Source organism: Halichoerus grypus, chromosome 10, assembly GCF_964656455.1.
Source record: "Halichoerus grypus chromosome 10, mHalGry1.hap1.1, whole genome shotgun sequence".
Classification (NCBI taxonomy): Eukaryota; Metazoa; Chordata; class Mammalia; order Carnivora; family Phocidae; genus Halichoerus; species Halichoerus grypus.
Genome location: NC_135721.1, coordinates 71,289,630 through 71,309,915, shown reverse-complemented (window position 1 = coordinate 71,309,915; position 20,286 = coordinate 71,289,630). Strand labels below are relative to the sequence as shown.

Genomic DNA, 20,286 nt, shown 5'->3' with positions numbered 1-20,286 from the left:
TTCACCAACTGAATCCCTGACACAAACAAGAAGATTGTGGGTTTTTACTGTTGTTGTTGTTTTGGTTTGGTTTGGGTTTTTGTTTATTTTTTTAAGATTTATTTCTTTATTTGAGAGAGAGAGCATGCACATGGTGGGGGGAGGGGCAGAGGGAGAGAGAGAGGGAGAATCCCAAGCAGACTCCCTGCTGAGCATGGAGCCTGATGCAGGGCTTGATCTCACAACCCGCAGATCATGACCCTGAGATCATGACCTGAGCGGAAATCAAGAGTCAGACGCTTAACCCACTGAGCCACCCACTGAGCACTCAAGAGGCTGTGTTTTTTTAACAAGGGAGAACAGCTTCTCCACACTGCGAGGCCTTCAGACACTTACAATCCTAGAGGATCTTCAAATCCAAAGTTAATGTACTTTTTAGAACTAAAAAATCATGTAGTGATCTGCTATGCATTCACATGGTCATTTACTTGTCTTTTAACTGGCTGCTCCTGGAGATTTTATGTGTGAATGGTTAACACATTTCCACGGGCTACTTTTCACAGATGATGGAAAGAAAGGAGGAGGAGAGGCACACCTATATGGAACCATCTTTTATTACTTGCCTCATTCTCAAAAGGTTTCAAGTGACTCAGCGGATGTCTATAGGTCATACTATATTGCACCAGATCTACAGGTCAGATTTCGGGTGACTGTAGGTTTCAGGTATACCAGCAATGAGGCAACGTGTCCTACGCCAGTAGGGCTCAAATGACACCACCACCTTACCGTGCAACTGTACACAAACACATTTCAGAAGAACCAAAGAATTGTAAGTTTTTAAAAAAAATCAAAATGCCAAATACATGAAAGAAAATTAAAGTGAACATATCTCTGGAGGGAATTTTTTAAGTGGTAGAAAAGATAGATTTCATTCATTCATTCAACACATTTTCTGAGCACTGCACTCGGCTCTGGGCATTGATGAATAAGACAGTCCCCCTTTCATGGAACTTACGTTCCAGAAGGTGATGACAAACTCTCTAATTTGACGACATAAACATTTTACACTTTAAACTTCTCTTTATATAAACACACAAAAGTAAAAGGCAAAATCCCCGAAAAGCTTCAGCAAATACAAGTGCTAATATCTTTTCACTGTAGAGTTTGTACAAATCAACAAAAAAGAATGTTAAAACTCCACCCAATAGATAACTGGGTAAAGACTATGACCAGAAAGTATGCAGGAAGAACCACAAATCCCTGATTAACAAATAATTAGAATGTACAGTCTCAGATCCTACAGATTAAATTAGAATAATGAGATACCATTCTTTTACTATCAAGTTAATAATTTTTTTTAAATTAAAGATAAAATTTATACAAATTTTATGAAATGGTCACTCACTTGAAGATAAATGAATGTAATACTTTTTAAAAAGGTTTGGCAATCTAGATGAAGAAGCCGTATATCATCTCTAGTAAATACCATTTGTGATAATCCATAAAAAATGATGCCAAAACTTAGAAAAGATTTTATGCATTGAGTTTTATGTTAGCATTAATCTCTTGATCTGAGTATTTGGTACCATTATCCTTGCATAACAAAGTTGTGAATGTAAACAAAGTTGTCATAATATAGAAGAGTTCTCCAATAAACTGACCTCTTACAAAATTATATCCTATTCAAGCATCTCTCCCTGCTTAACACTGGCATCCACCATTGCAGACAGATCGGTGTCTTTGTAAGTCAGTTTTTCTCTGTCATCATTAAATGATATTTAATAATACATTGCAAATGAAATGCAAATCCAATTGAAAATGAAAATGAAAATTTTACCCAAAAATGCAGGATTTCATGAAGTTGATGAAAATGATGGAAAAGTGCCTAAATCACAGGAAAAGGCTTTCATTGCCCAGTGAGGATCCAGCAAAGTTAAATTAGCTAACAATATGACGTGAAGGATGTCACTATACTATCATAAGATATTGTCAGAAAAACTAAACTCAACACAGCCTCCTTTTTAATTTAGGAATTAATACGTAGTTGCAATTATAGGATATTTTCCTAATTTTTAGTTCAATTTTTTTTTTAAGGAAAGACCAAATCAAACTTGGTTGACTACTTTGAGATTTTGATTCTACTTGAAGTGGGTTCACTTTAATAGGTCTTTTTTGTGGATCAAGTTATACTTGGATACTGAAGACCCCTGTATATGGAATAATTGAAAACAAGATTAACCATCAAGAGGGGAATGGTTGAGGGGCACCTGGGTCGGTTAAACGTCTGACTTTTGATCTCAGGGTATTGATCTCAGGGTCTTGATCTCAGGGTTGTGAGCTCAAACCCCACATTGGGCTCCATGCTGAGTCCAGTGGAGCCTACTTAAAAAAACAAAAAAAGAGGGGGATGGTTGAATAAATTATGATTTGATAACTTGATTATTTACCTAGCGAAAATAAACTTTAAAGGGATTTGTAATAATATGAAAGTAAAACGTGCTAGGTAAAAAAACGGGATATAAATTATTGTGCACCATGATCACAACTATTTTTAAGATTGCAGAGAAAAATGAAAATTAACATTAATGGCTGCATATGAGCAATAACAAAATTTTTAAACATAATTTTCTATATTTTCCAAGTTATCTATAATTTATTCATTTATTTTTACTCTAATTTTAAATTTTTATATATTTTTTACTTAAATTTCAAGACATTTTATTAAATTTATAGAGAAATATAGTTTTAAAAATCAATTGGAACTGGGGCGCCTGGGTGACTCAGTCGGTTAAGTGTCTGCCTTCGGCTCAGGTCATGATCCCAGGGTCCTGGGAAGGAGCCCTGCATTGGGCTCCCTGCTCAGCAGAGAGCCTGCTTCTCCCTCTCCCCCTGCTTGTGCTTCCTCTCTCTGTGTGTCAAATAAATAAATAAAATCTTTGGGTGGCTCAGTTGGTTAAATTACCAACTCTTTTTTTTTTTAAGATTATTTATTTATTTATTTGACAGAGAAAGACACAGAGAGCGCACACAAGCAGGGGGAGCAGCAGAGAGAGGGAGAAGCAGGCTTCCTGCTGAGCAGGGAGCCCGATGCGGGGCTCGATCCCAGGACCCTGGGATCATGACCTGAGCTGAAGGCAGACGCTTAACGACTGAGCCACCCAGGTGCCCCTAGGCTACCAACTCTTGATTTCAGCTCAGGTCATGATCTCAGGGCTGTGAGATCCAGCCCCGTGTGGGGCTCCACGCTGGGCATGGACCCTGCTTAAGATTCTCTCTGCCCCCTCTCTGCCGTACCTTCTTTAAAAAAAAAAAAAGAGCCGAAGACAACTATTTTTAACTCTTAACTGCTCTTACAGAAGTTATCTTGAGGTGCCTGGGTGGGTCAGTCAGTTAAGCATCTGCCTTCGGCTCAGGTCATGATCCCAGGGTCCTGGGGTTAAGCCCAATGTCAGGCTCCCTGCTCAGCGGGGAGTCTGCTTCTCCCTCTGCCTCTCCCTCTACCCTCCACTCATGCTCTCTCTCTCAAATAAATAAATGAAATCTTTAAAAAAAAAGTTACCTTATCACTAAATGGTATGTTCATATTGTTATTTCTTAATTTGTATTTTAGAAATTATCTATTGGTGGCCTCCTGGAATGAATGAAGATACGGCATTTGCCCTGTCCAATATTCCTCTCTCCTCATCCAAAGTAGCATTTTCTTTTCTTTTTTTTCAAGTAGCATTTTAATTGTTCTTAAAGATTTATTTATTTATTTTAGAGAGAGGGAAAGAGAGAGTGCAAGCAGGGGAAGAGGCAGAGGAAGAGAGAGGATCCTCAAGCAGACTCCCCGTTGAGCGCAGAGCCTGACTCAGGGCTCGATCCCAGGACCCTGAGATCATGACCTGAGCCGAAATCGAGAGCCGGATGCTTAACCAACTGAGCCACCCAGGCGCCCCCAAAGTAGCATTTTAAATCCCTAAGCAATGTTTATTTAAAAAATATATTCCTGGGGCGCCTGGGTGGTTCAGTCGTTAAGCGTCTGCCTTTGGCTCGGGTCATGGTCCCAGGGTCCTGGGATCCAGCCCCACATCGGGCTCCCTGTTCGGCAGGAAGCCTGCTTCTCCCTCTCCCACTCCCTCTGCTTGTGTTACCTCTCTCGCTGTGTTTCTCTCTGTCAAATAAATAAATCTTTAAAAAAATAAATAAATGAATAAAAATTAAAAAAAATATATATTCCTTGCAGAGCCAGGTTACATAATAGAATTCCATTTCTTAGACAGTCTTTTGTTTTATCTGCGGTTAATTATGTGCCTTATTTTTTCACTTGCACATTTTGCTATACATATTTTTTTAATTTTTCCCATCATATCAGCTGTTCTTAAATCTTTTTTCCCTTAGAAACATTCCTTCCGGAGTTCATTCTTTTCTTTCTCAATATGATTGGCTTCTCTCTCAGCCTGCTGCACAGTGGTCCGCCTGGGACATCTTTTAACTGCTCTCCCAGTGTGGACCCACTTTGTCCTAAATCCCATGCCTCCCTCCTTCTGGATTTATTCCTTTGTTTTGCTGTATTTTACCACCAGTGGCATCTTTAAAAAGCGTATTCAGAAGGCAAGTTTTATGAGTTCTTGCATGTTGGAAAATGTCTTTATTTTGTCTTCACAATTGATTGTTTGGCTGAACACAGACTTCTAAGCTGAAAATAATTTTCCCTTTTTCCTCTCTCTATGCATGCTAACTGGATTTTTAAAAAAATCTTCCCTCTATTCCCTGCATTCTGTTTTTCACCCAGGTTTCCATCCTTCTGTGTGTTTACTTCCATTTCTCATTCATGTTACAGGCTTTTCACACTTGCCTGGTGGAAGCTTGGTTATATGGCTAGGATATGTGGAGATCAGGCAACTGAATGGTGAGCCAGTCTTTTTCCTGGGGTTCCCTAAATATCAGGATGTGGTTCTCTTTCCTCTAAGCTCATTGAGTTTTTCTAGAGGATAAATTCTACTATTTTTTTGCTTGAGGGGCAAATGTCCAAAGGCCAGCATTTTACATTAGGAGAAGAAAGGGGGCCCCTGACTTAAATTACTCTGTATGTACAGTTTCAATTAATTCCCTGGTGTTCAACTAATTCCCTATGCCTCACCTTACCTTCCCCCCAAGGCCAGAAACTCCCTGCAGTTCTAAGGGACAAACAGGATCCCTTCTCTTCTGCACGACCCCCTGCCTGCTTTTTAGCCCGTGGCTTCCTCTACTTTGTCCAAAAATTGTCGAAATCTTTTGTCTGCCAATGTTTCCCTTCTTTTCTCTTTAACCATGTCGATTTATTTATTCTTTTACTACCATTTTATTGGGATTTGAGAGTGAGAAGAGATTGATGTATGGCCAATTTGCCATACTGAGCAGGAAATCATGCATTACTTTTAGAATTGAAAATATAAACTTTATGGGAGGATGGGTTAGCCTGGTGATGGGTATTGAGGAGGGCACGTTCTGCATGGAGCACTGGGTGTTATGCACAAACAATGAATCATGGAACACTATATCTAAAACTAATGATGTAAAGTATGGGGATTAACATAACAATAAAAAAATTTTAAAAAAAAGAAAATATAAACTTTAAATTCAAATAGCTATTATGACCATAATTACATAAAACAAGGATATTCAAATTGATATTCAAATATTCCACATAAACAGGAATTTAATCTATTTAACATTCATTCTTTTTTTTTTAAGAATTTGTTTATTTATTTGACAGAGAGAGAGCACAAGCACGGGCGGTGGCAGGCAGAGGGAGAGGGAGAAGCAGGCTTACCGCTGAGCAGGGGGACCCCAATGATGTGGGGCTCGATCCCAGGACCCTGGAATCATGACCTGAGCCAGAGGCAGACGCTTAACTGACTGAGCCACCCAGGCGCCTCTATTTAATATTAATTCTTGTAGATTTGTTCTGAGGCTTGCTACTTCAGTTATGTCAAAGTTGGATCCTCTTGTAAGAATCAACAGACTTATCTAAGGAAAATGTCTATAAAAATTCCCAACATAGCAACTCTTTGTGAATTTTATTTTTCTTTATTTTGTAGATTCTTTTATGGAATTATCTTGAAGTTAACATCAAAAACTGTAACACATGTTTTGTGCACAAAACAGTTAATGATATAAGTAACTAAAAACTGGAACTCCTTCTTATAATTCTCCCTCTTTACAGTTCCTTTTTTTTCGTTTTTTTTTTTAAGATTTTATCCATTTGACAGAGAGAGACACAGCGAGAGAGGGAACACAAGCAGGGGGAGTGGGAGAGGGAGAAGCAGGCTCTCCGCCGAGCAGGGAGCCCAACACAGGGCTTGATCCCAGGACCCTGGGATCATGACCTGAGCCAAAGGCAGACGCTTAAGGACTAAGCCACCCAGGCACCCCTGCAGTTCCTTTCCTTTATCCCAGGTACCCTAATTCTTGTCATCTCATCTATATTCCTCGAGGATGGGGGGGGTAGGGAGAATCTAATAAGTCACTAATTCCTTAGTATGAATCGGATCAATATATTTCTCCTTCGAAGACTTTTGCATTTAAAAGAAGACATGTGAAAAGGAGAAATCCCTCCAAAAGATTTTTCTACAATTAAATCAAGAGTGGCACATGTCTCACGTCTCAGATCTTAGGCTCTCATATCAAAATCCTTACTATGGGGGCCCCTGGCTGGCTCAGTTGGTAGAGCATGCAACTCTTGATTTCAGGGGTTGTGAGTTCAAGCCCCACAGTGGGTCTAGAGATTCCTTGAAAATAAAATCTTTTTAAAAAAGATCCCTACTATGGAGTTTCAGGCATTGCTGCAGTGGGTGGGGAGGTATAAATCCAGATTTCCCTTCTGGCCCCACCAACTAATAAATGCCTTGTGGAAAAGCCTTTGGATCCAAAGCCTGACAAGACAACTAGCCCTTTGATTTCTTTGAGTTTGGCTTCGGATACAGGCTCTGAAGGGACAAGGATGGGTGTCCCTTTCCTCGTTCAAGCCTTTTCTTCACTCCTGCCCTTACCTCCTTCCTCAGCCTGGAGTCAGCAATTGCTAAGAAGCTGACAAGTGAATGTATCAGAAGGTTCTGGAGATGGCTCTCAGAAGGAAGAAGGTACATGTGCTTCTATCAACAGATAATATTAAACTTGAGTCATCAGTGTCTAATTTTGGGTGCCACGTTTCAAGTTTTGTGTGCCAAGCCATTTGGTCTCACACTGGTCAGACACACGCATTGTGAATCCCGGACTCTCATTTCATCTGTGTAAGTTTCTGTGTGCTTGTATGGGTACACCTTGGTTGGGGTATTGACCTCAGTGTGTCCTTGCCCTTCGAGAGGGAAGGGAGAGCACTGATAAAATGTCCCATTTGCCACTGAATACTCAACAATAGCTACCTGGCTTAGGGCTTCACACACACAGCCGCCCAAAAAAGATATGTAGAGCAGATGAAAGAACTTCTATTGAAGTCAGCTAGACTCAGTTGAGCCCAGCTTTTTACAAAGAGACTTTGCTGAGAAAAGACTGGAAGTTCTAACATCCTAAAGGTGTCCCAGGGAAAAAATATGGCCAATTAAGAAAAGCCAGTGTAGCAAGGCTCCTAGCTGGAGCCTAAGCTGCCTCCATCCATTGTAAGGACCTTAGACGATCAGGGCCTAACAGGCAGGCTGGTAGATGGCCCTCCCAGGAGACAGAAGTCTCCTGCATGTGAACTCATCCTACTGCAAAAACGGTCAAGCAGGCCAACCTGGGCCCATGAACAAGGCTTAGTCATCAGTGAGGAATGGTGACGCCAGAGACAACAGAAAGTCTGCCACTTGGATTTGACCCCAGACCAGCTCTAAATGTCCAAAGGCACTAAGCAAGTCACTTGCTCATGCTCACGCACTAGGCAGCACAGCTTAGAGCCCAGGTTTTGAGGTCACCAGGTTTAGAGATGGGGTCTAAGTCACGGCTCTGCTTCCTAAATAACCATGTGACCTCTGTAAACTAAGTTCCATTTCCTGACCTGTGGAGTAGAGGTGAAATACTAACCCGCCGAGTTGCTGTGAGGATTAAATGCACCTGCACCAGAAAATACTCAATGAATGATGGTGGCCCTCATCATCAAAGCCAACCCTAACAGAGTACAGTTGACCCTTGCACAGCGTGGGGGTTAGGGGTGCCGGCCCCCAAGCAGTGGAAAATCCATGTATAACTTCGCACTCCCCAAAAAATTAACTCTAACAGCCTACTGTTGACTGAAAGCCTTACCCATAACATATATAGTGGATTAGCATGTATTTTGTATGTTGCATGGATTATATACTGTATTCTTACACTAAGGTAAGCTATAGAAAAAACATTAAGAGGATCATAAGAAAATAGAAAACACATTTACAGTACTATACTGCGTTTACTGGAAAAAACCTACATGTATGTGGGCCCCCAGTTCAAATCCATGCTGTTCAAGGGTCCACAGTAGCTCATTGATAGGTTCTTCCAGTTCTAAGAGTCCTTAACAGTTCTGTGATTATAATGTTAATTTCTAGAACAACGAGACTAAAGGATAAAATCAATCCAATGAGATTTTTCAGATAAAGGTTAAGTGGCTATATTATAATGGCCTGAAGATTACTGCATTTATCTCAAAAAGTTTTGAGAATGGTAAGCAGTATTTCTGTACCATACTCACACAGCGCACCACCATCTCCCACTGTTGGGATCAACGGAATTTGTTTTCTACAGTTTACAAGTTTGTAGATCTAAACCAAGCCCACATTCTGCTCTGGGAATGCATGTTTAGGACAGACATGAATCACAGCCCTGGGCTATTTCTTTGTCTTAGAACATTTTCCATGAAAGTATTCTTTTCACTTTGTTGAAGGACAGGATGTTCCAAATCAGTGAATCACTTTTATTTATAAAATAGAAGGGATGAGGTGACTTCAATGAAAATGGCAGAATAAGGATCTCGAAAAATCTTCTCTCCGTCAAAGCAATGAGAACAAAAGCAAAAACTGTCCGAATCAACTGGCTTGTGCTATTTCACATCCCAGGCTGCTTGTCCAGGGACGCCTAACCTGAACTAAAATCCAATTATTTTTGACTGAGTCCCTCCTTACTGATAGTAAACAAATCATTATTAGCTCGCAGCATTCATTTAAAACATATAGTTCAAGGGAGACAGAGTTATTACCCAGCGAAAAAAACCCAGTTGTCTTGACTGCTTGCTGCCAAAGCCAACTTACATATGCATCTATTTCCCTTCTTCCCATCAAATAATGATCCACCTCCCATTCTAGACACACACACACACACACACACACACACAGAGCCAAGAGAAGAGACAAGAGCCAACGGAGAGAACGTATTGTGGGAGGACATGAAGCACCCTGGAGGAATGGGACCTGATGAAGCACAGTGGAGACCACTGAAACTGCCAGGGGAGCAGGCTGATTTGCTCCACAGAACCCAAGAGAAGGTCAGGAATTTTAGGCATGAGACCCCTGTGAGGTGGGAATGGAAAGGGAGGGGGCTGAAAGTAAGAGGACTGGTAGACCTCTTCTCTCCAGGTCCCTCCACCTCCCCCCACTCGTGCATCCCAGGCGGGGCAGGGGGTGCATTTCTGGGGAGACTGTACCAGACAACTGGATGCAGGAGCCCCAGGAACTCTAAGGACAGGAGCCTTTACCAAAAACAGGAATTAAGTGAACTTCTCCACACACCAAACGGTGAGACCCCCCAGCCTCTTCCCTGACTCAGCTCCCAGAACACTGGCAGCTGGCTGTAGCCCAAGCTACTGACATGTGCAAGAGAAAAGGCCTAGGGATAGCCAAAGGAAAAACCAAAACCATGTCCTCCTCTCGTCAATCAACTGTGAAATCCACTGGACATAATCCCCACCTGTATTAATGTCCTGTGCCTGCTGTGACAAATTACCATAAATTTGGTGGTTTAAAACAACAGAATTTTATTCTCTCATCATTCTGGAGGCCAGAAGTCTGAAATCAGTGTCACTGGGCGAAACTCAAGGTGTCGGCTGGGTGCTGCTCCCTCTGGAGGCTCTAGGGGAGAGTCTGTCCTTGCCTCTTCCAGCTTCTGGTGACAGCCACCTTCCTTGGCTTGTGGTCGCATCACTCCAACCTCTGCCTCTGTGACCACAATGCCTTCTCCCCCTTCTCAAATCTCCCCCTGCCTCCCTCGTATAAGGACACTTGTGTGTTCATGTGGGGCCCAACAGAGAATCCAGAACAATCTCCCCATCTCAAGATCCTTCACGTAATCAAGTGGGCAGGACGGTTCCTGCCACGCAAGGGAACATTCACAGGTTCTACCAATTAGGACATGGCCACATCTCTGGGGCCATTATTCAGCCCAGCACACCACCCACATACGGAAAGTTTTCAGTCAGCCTTTTAGTTTCTCACATTTGTTAGTGGGATCAAAATTTTTTCACCTTTGTTGGCTATCTGAACTTCTTGTTACATGAATGGTCCACTCCCAGCCTTCATCTGTTTTACTTTTCTATTGATGTTTTTCCTCTAGATTGTTAAGAGTTTAAATAAGGCCATTAGCCCTTTATCTGCCACATATGTTGAAAATACTTTTCCGAATTTGCACTTGCCTGTTAGCGTTGTTTACAGTTTGTCTTCTAATATACAAGAAATGTTAAATGTTGTGTGGTCAAATCAAATACTTCTCCTTTGCAGTTCACCCACTGCTCTGATCTCAGAAAATCTGACTTATCCTAAAATTAGATACAGGCTAATATATTTTCTTCTGGTTTTATGCTTCATTTAATTCTTTTATCAATATGGAATTTATTTTAAGATGTGGTAGGAAGAATCTAACTTAATTTCTAAGTTATTTAATCAATTGCCCAGCATAAAATATTCTCTTCCTTTCCCTACTGATTTGTCATACCATCTTTATCAAATATAAAAATCTTATATAGTCTAGGGTCTGTTTCTGAACTCTTATCTAAATTCCTCTTTCAAATGTTCACTGAACATGTCTTTCTCCATCTGGGTTTCTAGTTACAAATAGGTAACTCAAGTCCATCAAACCACCCTAAAATAATTTCATCTTGTCTTAATCCTTCAAAATGTTTATATAATTATTTGTTTTTTGGCATCCTACCAGTTAGTTAATTATCTAAAGGAGTTCATTTTTATCAAAACACAACATATATTTGGAAATTTGTAGAAACAGGAAGGCATTTTCACATTTTTGAAAGAAACCAGAGATACTTTTCCTTCTTGTTGTTAATACAATGATCTATCGAATATCTCTGAGGATTTTATTAATTAAATCAATAAATACCATGTGGCAGCCATTTTTCTAGGTGTTACGTATACAGGACAAAACCAGATAAAAGTCTCCACCTTCATGAAGCGTATATTCCAGCGGGGGGAGACAGATAAAACAGGACAAATTAATGTCTGAGTGTAGTGTATCAGACAGTGATGAGCATTATGGAGAAAAATAAACCAAGGAAGAGGGCACAGGAAATTCTGAACAAGTGACTAGGGATGACTTCACTGAGAAGGTGATATGAGTCAAGACCTACAGAAAGGAAAGGAGGTTTTACTTTTCTTCTATAACTTGACACAAATGGGTTACTTGCCTTGAAATCCCTGGTATATCTTCAGGTATACTTTAAGTATATCTTAAATCAATTACATTAATCATTCATTGTTTATCTACTACAGTGATCAAAATGTTAATTTTGATATATCAAAATGAACCACTGCATATTTTAAACATCAAATTCATCATGAGTTAATTGTCTACAATATACTTACAGGAGTGAAGCAGCTTGTTGGAAATCTTTGAACTGTAGAACGAAATACGAAGCTCCTATATAAAAAAAAAAAAAGACGATGTACTAAATCTATTTTTTAATGTGGGAACTTTGTTAACTTATTCCCTATCTCTCACTAAATATTTAAAAATGCTATTCTAGATATGATGGGCATAAATAAGGTTTAAAAGCCATTAGTATTGGTTAAGTATGTAAATAAAAAGGCATGAGTGAAATTATTAAAAGCAATTTAATAAGTATATAATTACCTGGAAGCGTGCTTGGGAACCGGTGCAGGAAGGAGATCATATTGCCCTGGTGAAAGCTTAACTGACTACATAGAATGGACAAGGACACCAAAAATAGATTAATACAGGTCTTAAGCTCACTTTATCTTATTACCTGTCATTCATAATCCTTTATTTTATGACCATACAGCATTATGTAATTTTTTCTTGATCTTAATAGTGGAAAAGTTACATTTTCAAAGATGGAGCTTCAAAACATTCAACAAATATTCCCTTTTCACAGTAAATTTTATGATAGTGTGCCTGAGATGATGCATAGAAAAATGCTGTACAATTGATCATATTTTAAATGTACTAAATTCAACAAATCCATTCACCTACCATTTGGTGAGCCTGCTCTGTGAGTAAAGTACTGCTGGGTATGGTGGGGAATACAATGGTAAGAGAGATATGGCCCCTGGCCCGCAGGAATGAGAAGGCACATACATAAACTATTCTAATATAAAATACTATAAATAAAATTATAAAAGACAGATTGGAGACTTGAGGGTCGGGAGAGATTAAATCCAACTGAGTGACCCACAGCTAATCTCACATACTCAATTGTAGAAAGCTAAAAGCTTTTTCCCTAAGGTCAGGAATAGGACAATGGTGCCCACTTTCTCCATTCCTATTCAACATAGTATTAGAAGCTCTAGCCAGAATAATTAGGCAAGAAAAAGAAATAAAAGGCAATCAAATTGTAAAGAAAGAAGCAAAACTGAGGGATGCCTGGGTGGCTCAGTCAGTTAAGCGTCTGCCTTCAGCTCTGGTCATGATCCCAGAGTCCTGGGATCAAGTCCCACATCAGGCTCTTTGCTTAGTGGGGAGCCTGCTTCCCCCTCTGTCTGCAGCTCCCCCTGCTTGTGCTCTGTCTCTCTGACAAATAAATAAATAAGATAAAAAAAAAAAAAAAAGAAGCAGCAGCAAAACTGTCCTAGTAGGCAGATGACATGATCTTGTTTGTTTTTTTAAGATTTTATTTATTTATTTGAAAGAGAGAGATAGCGAGAGAGGGAACACAAGCAGGGGGAGTGGGAAAGGGAGAAGCAGGTTTCCTGCCAAGCAGGGAGCCCGATGCGGGGCTCAATCCCGGGACTCTGGGATCATGACCCAAGCCAAAGGCAGACACTTAACTGACTGAGCCACCCAGGTGCCCCAGATGACATGATCTTATACATAAAAATACCCTAAAGACTCCACCAAAAAACTGTTAAAATAAACAAAATTACTAAATTTACAGGATACCAAAACAAGTACAACAATCAGTTGAGGTTCCACAGACTAACAATGAACAATCTGAAAAAAAATTAAGAAAACAATCTCATTTACAATAGCATAAGAAACAGTATATTCTTAGGAATAAATTTAACTAGGGAGGTGAAAGATCTATAAACTGAAAACTATAAGACATTGATAAAAGAAATTAAAGAAGGCACAAATAAGTGCAAAATTATCCTGTGTTCATGGATCAGAAGAATTAATATTGTTAAAATATCCATACTACTCAAGGCAATCCACAGATCCAAAGCAATCCCTATCAAAATTCCAATTGCATTTCTCATACATGTAGAAAAAAATCCTAATATTGATACGGAATCACAAAAGACTCCAAATAGTCAAAGCAATCTTGAGAAATAACAAAGCTGGAGGCATCACACTTCCTGATTTCAAACCATATTACAAAGCTATAGTAATCAAAACAGTGTGGTACTAGAATAAAAACAGACACATAGACCAATGGAATAAAGTAGAGAGCCCAGAAATAAACCCACACATACGTTGTCAACTAATATTTGACAAGAGCACCAAGAATACACAATGGGTAAAGGATAGCCTCTTCAATAAATGGTATTAGAGAAACTGGATATCCACATGCAAAAGAATGAAACTAGACCCTTATCTTATACCACTCACAAAAATTAATTCAAAATGGACTGAATACTTAAATGTAAGACCTGAAGCCATAAGACTCCTAGCAGACAACATAGGGGAAAACTCCTTGACATTGGTTTGATCATTGATTTTTTGGGATTTTTTTGATAAGTTGGTAATATCCAAAATATAGAAGGAACTCAGACAACCCAGCAGCTAATAATAATAATAATAATAAATCTGATTAAAAATGGGCAAAAGACCTAGATAGACATTTTTCTAAAGAAGACATACCAAAGGCCAACATGTACATGAAAATGTGCTCAACATCACTAATCATCAGGGAAATACAAATCAAAACCATAATGAACTATCACCTCACACCTGTGAGGAAGGCTATTATCAAAAAGATAAGAGGTAAGTGTTGGTCAGCATATGGAAAAAAGGAAACCCTCGCGCACTGTTGGTAGGAATGTGAAGTGGTGCAGCCACTATGGAAAACAGTATGGAGGTTCCTCAAAAAATTAAAAAATAGAACTACCATATGATCTAGTAATCCGATTTCTGGGTATATATCCAAAGGAAACAAAATCAATATCTAGAAGAGATATCTATACTGCCATGTTCACTGAAGCAGTAATCACAAATAGCCAAGCTATGGAAACAACCTAAGTGTCCACTGATGGATGAGTGAATAATGAATATATATATGATATAAATGCTATATATATGTGTATGATCATATGTGTGTATGTATATGTGTGTGTATATATATATATATATACATATGTATATATGTATATATATATATATCTCACAGGAATATTATTCAACTGTGAAAAAAGGAATCCTGCCATTTGCCACAACATGGATGAACCTGGAGCACATTATGCTAAGTGCAATAAGCCATGAAAGGCAAATACAATTTTGTATCACTCATACATGGGACCTAAAAGGGTACTCATAGGGGCACCTGGCTGTCTCAGTTGGTGGAGCATGTGACTCTTGATCTTCAGGTTGTGAGTTTGAGCCCCACACTGGATGTAGAGATTGCTTAAAAATAAAATCTTTAGGAAAAAAAAAAAAGAGGGTATTCATAGAAACAGAATAGAATGGTGGTTGCCAGGGGCTGGGGGTGGGGAAATGGGGAGATGATTGTCAAAGGGTACAAACTTTCAGTTATTATATGAATAAGTTCTGGGGATATAATGAACAGCATGGTGACTATAGTTAATACTGTATTGGATGCTTGAAAACTGTTGAAAGTAGATCTTATGTGTTCTCACCACACACACACAAAATAGTAGCTATGAGAAGTGATGGATGTGTTAATTAACCTGATGTCGTAACCATTTCACAATACATACAAATATAGTTTCTTTTTGGGGGGGAGGTGAGGGAGGGACAGAGGGAGAGGGAGAGCCCACTGCAGGGCTCTATCCCACGACCCTGAGATCATGACCTGAGCTGAAATCAAGAGTCTGACACTTAACTGCCTGAGCCACCCAGGCGCCCCACACAATGCATACAAATATAAAATCATCATGTACACCTTAAATATATACAATTTTACTTGTCAGTTATACCTCAATAAAGCCAGGGGGAATAATTGAATAACTAAATCCACCTGAGTGGTTTAAAGATGGCACAGACTGAAATTTGAGTGGTGTTTTAGGGAAGGCAGGACTTCCGCAAGGGGGCCATGGAGGATATTTTGAGGAATGTTGCAGAAGAGACTGTCTCTCTCTCTCTCTGCCCACTGCCAAACTTGCTGCAAAGTACCTGGGAAGCTCCACTGTCTCTGGATCTATAGATATTAGCACAGGAGTATGTGACGTAGGGAGTGTCTGGAACCGGCACGCACAGAGAGTGGAACGTGTGACAGGGGAGGAAGAGAAGGAAGGAGAACTAGAAGCCAGGGAAAAGAAGACAGACCCGATCTCCAGAACTTCCTATGTTGAAGGAGCTGGCAGGGTGGAGTTGGGTTACAAAATCCTGGGAAGAAGCCTTCCTTAAGTGAACAATCTCCCCCAACCCCTATTATTTTAAAATCAGATTTAAAGATACAATACTGCCTTTGCTGAAAATGAGGCATCCATATCCTGGCATTATCTGCCACATAGAAGTTCAGCTATTATATTTTACCCCACAGCTGTCTTCACATATTAATATAATTTTGATTGCAGAGGCAGCTTTTCATGGATACAGTGATAATAACAGTAAATACAGACTTTATGATGAAATACATACATTGTTCTGATGCACCCGTGCTTGTTAATTGCTCACGTGACATAATAAACACCAAGGAAACATGAGTTTGTTTAATCATACCATGGCAGCACAGGAATGTATTTTAAGCAAGCACTTTCTTAGGGGCCATAGCATTTTATTTCTTGATTTTGATGATGGTTACATGGATATTTGCTTTCTATTCAAACTGTGGATATATGCTTTATGCTCATTGCTCTTGTGCTCTCCCTCTCTCATGCACATACACACACATACACAGGAGAAGAAACAAGAAAGAGAAGTGAAAAGTGAGAAAAAAAAAAAAACCCTTAAGCTGCTGTTTGTTCTATGCTCAGCAATCACAAAAGATTTATGTAATAAAGTACTCATGGAAAAACTCTTAGACAGCATTAATCTAGAAAGGAATACTGATTACCCAAAGCTTTTCTATTTGTCCTACTTTACTTGCATTGGCCATTCTTTGCTATTTAATATAGCTGAGAGAGGGCTGATTTTTTTCCACAGTCTTAAATAGAGACTCACATAAGAGACTGTTTCTTTGCACATTGCTGAACTTGTTGCAAACTGTGTGGTTGGGTTTAATGGAATATATATATATATATATATATATATATATATATATATATATATATGAATGAATGAAAAAGAATGTATATATGCGTGTGTATATATGTATATGCATATGTGCATGCACACACACACACACACACACACACACACTTCCTAAGTCCTATATATGCTTCTCAATTCTTTATTTGTAATGTAAGGCTCAGAGAATCTAGACAATGTGCCCATAATAATACCTGACCCTAGCTAATTGTTTCAGTCCGAGTTGATTAGGCATTCAGAAATCTTGCAATACCTTGGAGTCATAAAATACAGCAGGATGATATCAGTGCAGATACGTAATTCAGTTGTGTTGTACCAGAACCCTCAATGTCAGAAAACTGGAATAAATGAAAACATCCAACTCTCCTTATTAGGTCCTGGGTATGACAATATTTTGAAAACCTGGATCCATAAATAGGTGGGACGGAAGGAAACAGATTTTCATCCCTTTAGAAGCCCTAGCAGAATAATCACAAGGTGAATGCAGCGAATGGGCTGGTAGGTGAAATATTTTTAGGCACTATCGGTAGAAATTTCATCAAATGTACCTTCTCTCTGAGAAGTAAAGTATCTTATGTCATATGAAAGTATCACTGATTCACTACTCACACTTGGGTCTGAGAAATAGATGACACAGGACTTTCTAAAAAAGATGCGTGCCTCATACTAGCAATGATATTGTCCTTAATTTTGCCAATACTATGTACTTTACATCAGCTCCAAATGAACTAAGAATTATCAGTGGGTCCCAGTCCCTGAGACAAGTTCTGTGAATCCATTTTTCAAAATTCATTTTCACTGGCCACTCTCTTGACCTATTTGCATGTGACAAGTATTACTTTGCCTTGCAGGTACTCTTTGAGAGCTCAACCTCAAAAACTATTTGCAAAATGAGCCAACTCTGAGGGCTGCCATGTTTTTTATTTAAACGCATGATGTGGGGCGGCCTGGGTGGCCCAGCGGTTAAGTGACCGACTCTTGATTTCAGTTCAGGTCATGATCACAGGGTCGTAAGATGGAGCCCGACCACAGGCTCCGTGCTCAGTAAGGAGTCAGCCTGAGATTCTCTCTCCCTCTGCCCCTCCCCCCTGCTCACATGCTTGCCCTCTCTCTCTAAAATAAATAAATAAATCTTTTTAAAAATGCACAATTAATTGTTCCATCTACATTTTGTGTTTCATTATCCCTACATTGAAGTCTTGAGTTCCCTACAATATTACTTGTCAGTCCCTCCTTGGGCACAAGGTTTCTCTCCGTTGATACTTTGCTCAATGCAAAACCATTCCGTTGAAAATTCCACCAGCCGTTATTTTTACCATGGAAGGCTTTTCAAATTAACATGTGTTCAGAGACATCATCATCACAGCTATAAACACAGCTACCAATGATCAAGGAATCGGCCAGATTTTCTCAACCTCAGTCTCCCAATTGGCTGTTCAAGGATGTCTTTTGAACACATTAAAATGGATCCTTTGGGGGTGCTGGGTGGCTTAGTCGGTTGAGCATCTGACTCTTGATTTCAGTTCAGGTCATGATCTCAGGGTTGTGAGATCGAGCCCTACCTCGGGCTCTGCACTCAGCAGAGTCTGCTTGGGATTCTCTCTTTCCCTCTCCCTCCCCACCCCCACTCTCTCTCTCTCTCTAAAATAAAAATAAATCTTTTTAAAAATTGTGAAGCTGGAGAAGGTTATTCTGTGTTAATAAATAACAACAATGTATACTCTATCTACCTCAGATTCAAATTATTATTTTACTGAGCTCTGCTTTTAAAAAACCAGAATTGTGAGTTTTATTGGTGAGTAAACAATGTTACATCTGAATATCTCTCCTCCTGAGAACATTATCGTATACCCTTTGAAACAGAAAATTAGGAAAACATTTAATTCTTTCTACTTTCTACTTGGCCTACCCTCAACAACCCCTAAAAGCAAGAAGAGAGGAAGTAGAAGGGCAGTAAACAGTGGTGCAGAATGAGGAAGAATGATTTTGCACTGGAGGTGGCCAGAATGATTTCACATGTAGCATGGTTACCCGATACCAAGCCATAAAAGTCTCAGCATAATTTAGTGTTTGTATTCATCCACTGAAGCAAACAGGATAAGATTTACCCAATGAACATTTATCACTCCGTCCTGTTTCAAAGGTACAATTTGCAGAGCAGTAGGAAGGGTTTACGTGTTGGCTATGACGTGCTCATCCTGCTGAAAATTTCTTGTCCATCTTCATAACCACAGCCCTTGTATTTCATTCAACCTCCAGTTACAATGCATTTCTTCTCAGGTTATCACAACAATATTCTGATAAAGTTGTAGAGGCTGATACTGTTACTGGCTTCTTTATAAATGGGAGGCCCAGGGGTACCTGGGTGGCTCAGTCAGCTATGCGTCTGCCTTCGGCTCAGGTCATGATCCTGGGGTCCTGGAATGGAGCCCCGAGTCAAGCACCCCTCTCTCTCTGAACCTCCCCCCTGCTTGTGTGCTCTCTGTCTCTCTCTTTCATGAATTAAAAAAAGAAAAAAATCTTTGGGTGCCTGGTGGCTCAGTTGGTTAAGTGTCTGCCTTCGGCTCAGGTCATGATCCCAGAGACCCAGGATCAAGCCCCGCATCAGGCTCCCGGCTCAGCGGGGATCCTGCTTCTCTCTCTGACCCTCCCCCACTCATGCTCTCTCCCTCTCTCTCAAATAAATAAATAAATAAAATCTTTAATAAATGGGAGGCCTAAAGTCCCAAGTCCCAAAGGCCAAGTCCCAAGTCTACCTCTGCCAGCCTGGAACAGGCCTTTCAGAAGGTCATGCCCCTCCCTTGAAACACCTACTCTGGACCACACATCCAAACTCTGCCCCTCGTCCGTAGCCGGAGGCACACTGGAAAAAGCACCAAATCTGGGCTCAGAAACCCTCAGTTAAAAGTGTTGCCTCACCTACCTATCAGTTCCGTGCCTCTGAACAAGTGACTTAGTATCTACTCACCTTGGTTTTCACATATAAAATGGGGATAACATCTGTTGCGCCTATTTCAGAATGCTGGGGAAGAACAACTAAGAGAATACGTGTGGAAACTCACAGTAAGCCATTAAGAGCCACATAAATGTCATGTATTATTCAAGGTCTGGCTTGGGTCTTACTTAATCCAGGGAGCCTTCCAGCTTTTCAACCCAGCCTACACTGAACTCCCCCTGGCATTTCCTGCCATGCTATTTATCTTAGCCCTTGATATATTTGCTCTTGTATTGTTACTCAAATACTCCCCAGTCAGGAACATCTTCCCTGCACAGAACCTAGCCCGGGACTGTAAGCACAGCACTGCTCTCTCTATTACCAATGTTATGAATGAACCGACAGAGCAGAGTAGAATCTGGCCTTCCTGGTACCACTGTGTTCACTTCTACAAGACATTTTTTACAAGACATTTTTTAAAAGCTTTCCTTATGGTATCCAGTTATATTCACACTCTAATTAAAGGGCACTACTGACTGGGAAAATTTTCTCTTTAAAAGAAGAGGGTACACTGTATA

The 20,286-nt window shown here is 40.0% G+C and overlaps 1 protein-coding gene across 1 annotated transcript in view; it reads right to left on the bottom strand.

Moving 5' to 3' along the window:
- Window positions 1-20,286, bottom strand: part of STPG4 (sperm-tail PG-rich repeat containing 4) — a 36,442-nt gene that overhangs the window by 12,436 nt on the left and 3,720 nt on the right. The window contains exons 4-5 of the mRNA XM_036121654.2: window positions 12,022-12,086; window positions 11,754-11,808 (exon numbers count right to left, since the gene is read on the bottom strand). Coding sequence (XP_035977547.2) covers window positions 11,754-11,808; window positions 12,022-12,086 — 120 coding nt within the window. The remainder of the gene's footprint in view (window positions 1-11,753; window positions 11,809-12,021; window positions 12,087-20,286) is intronic.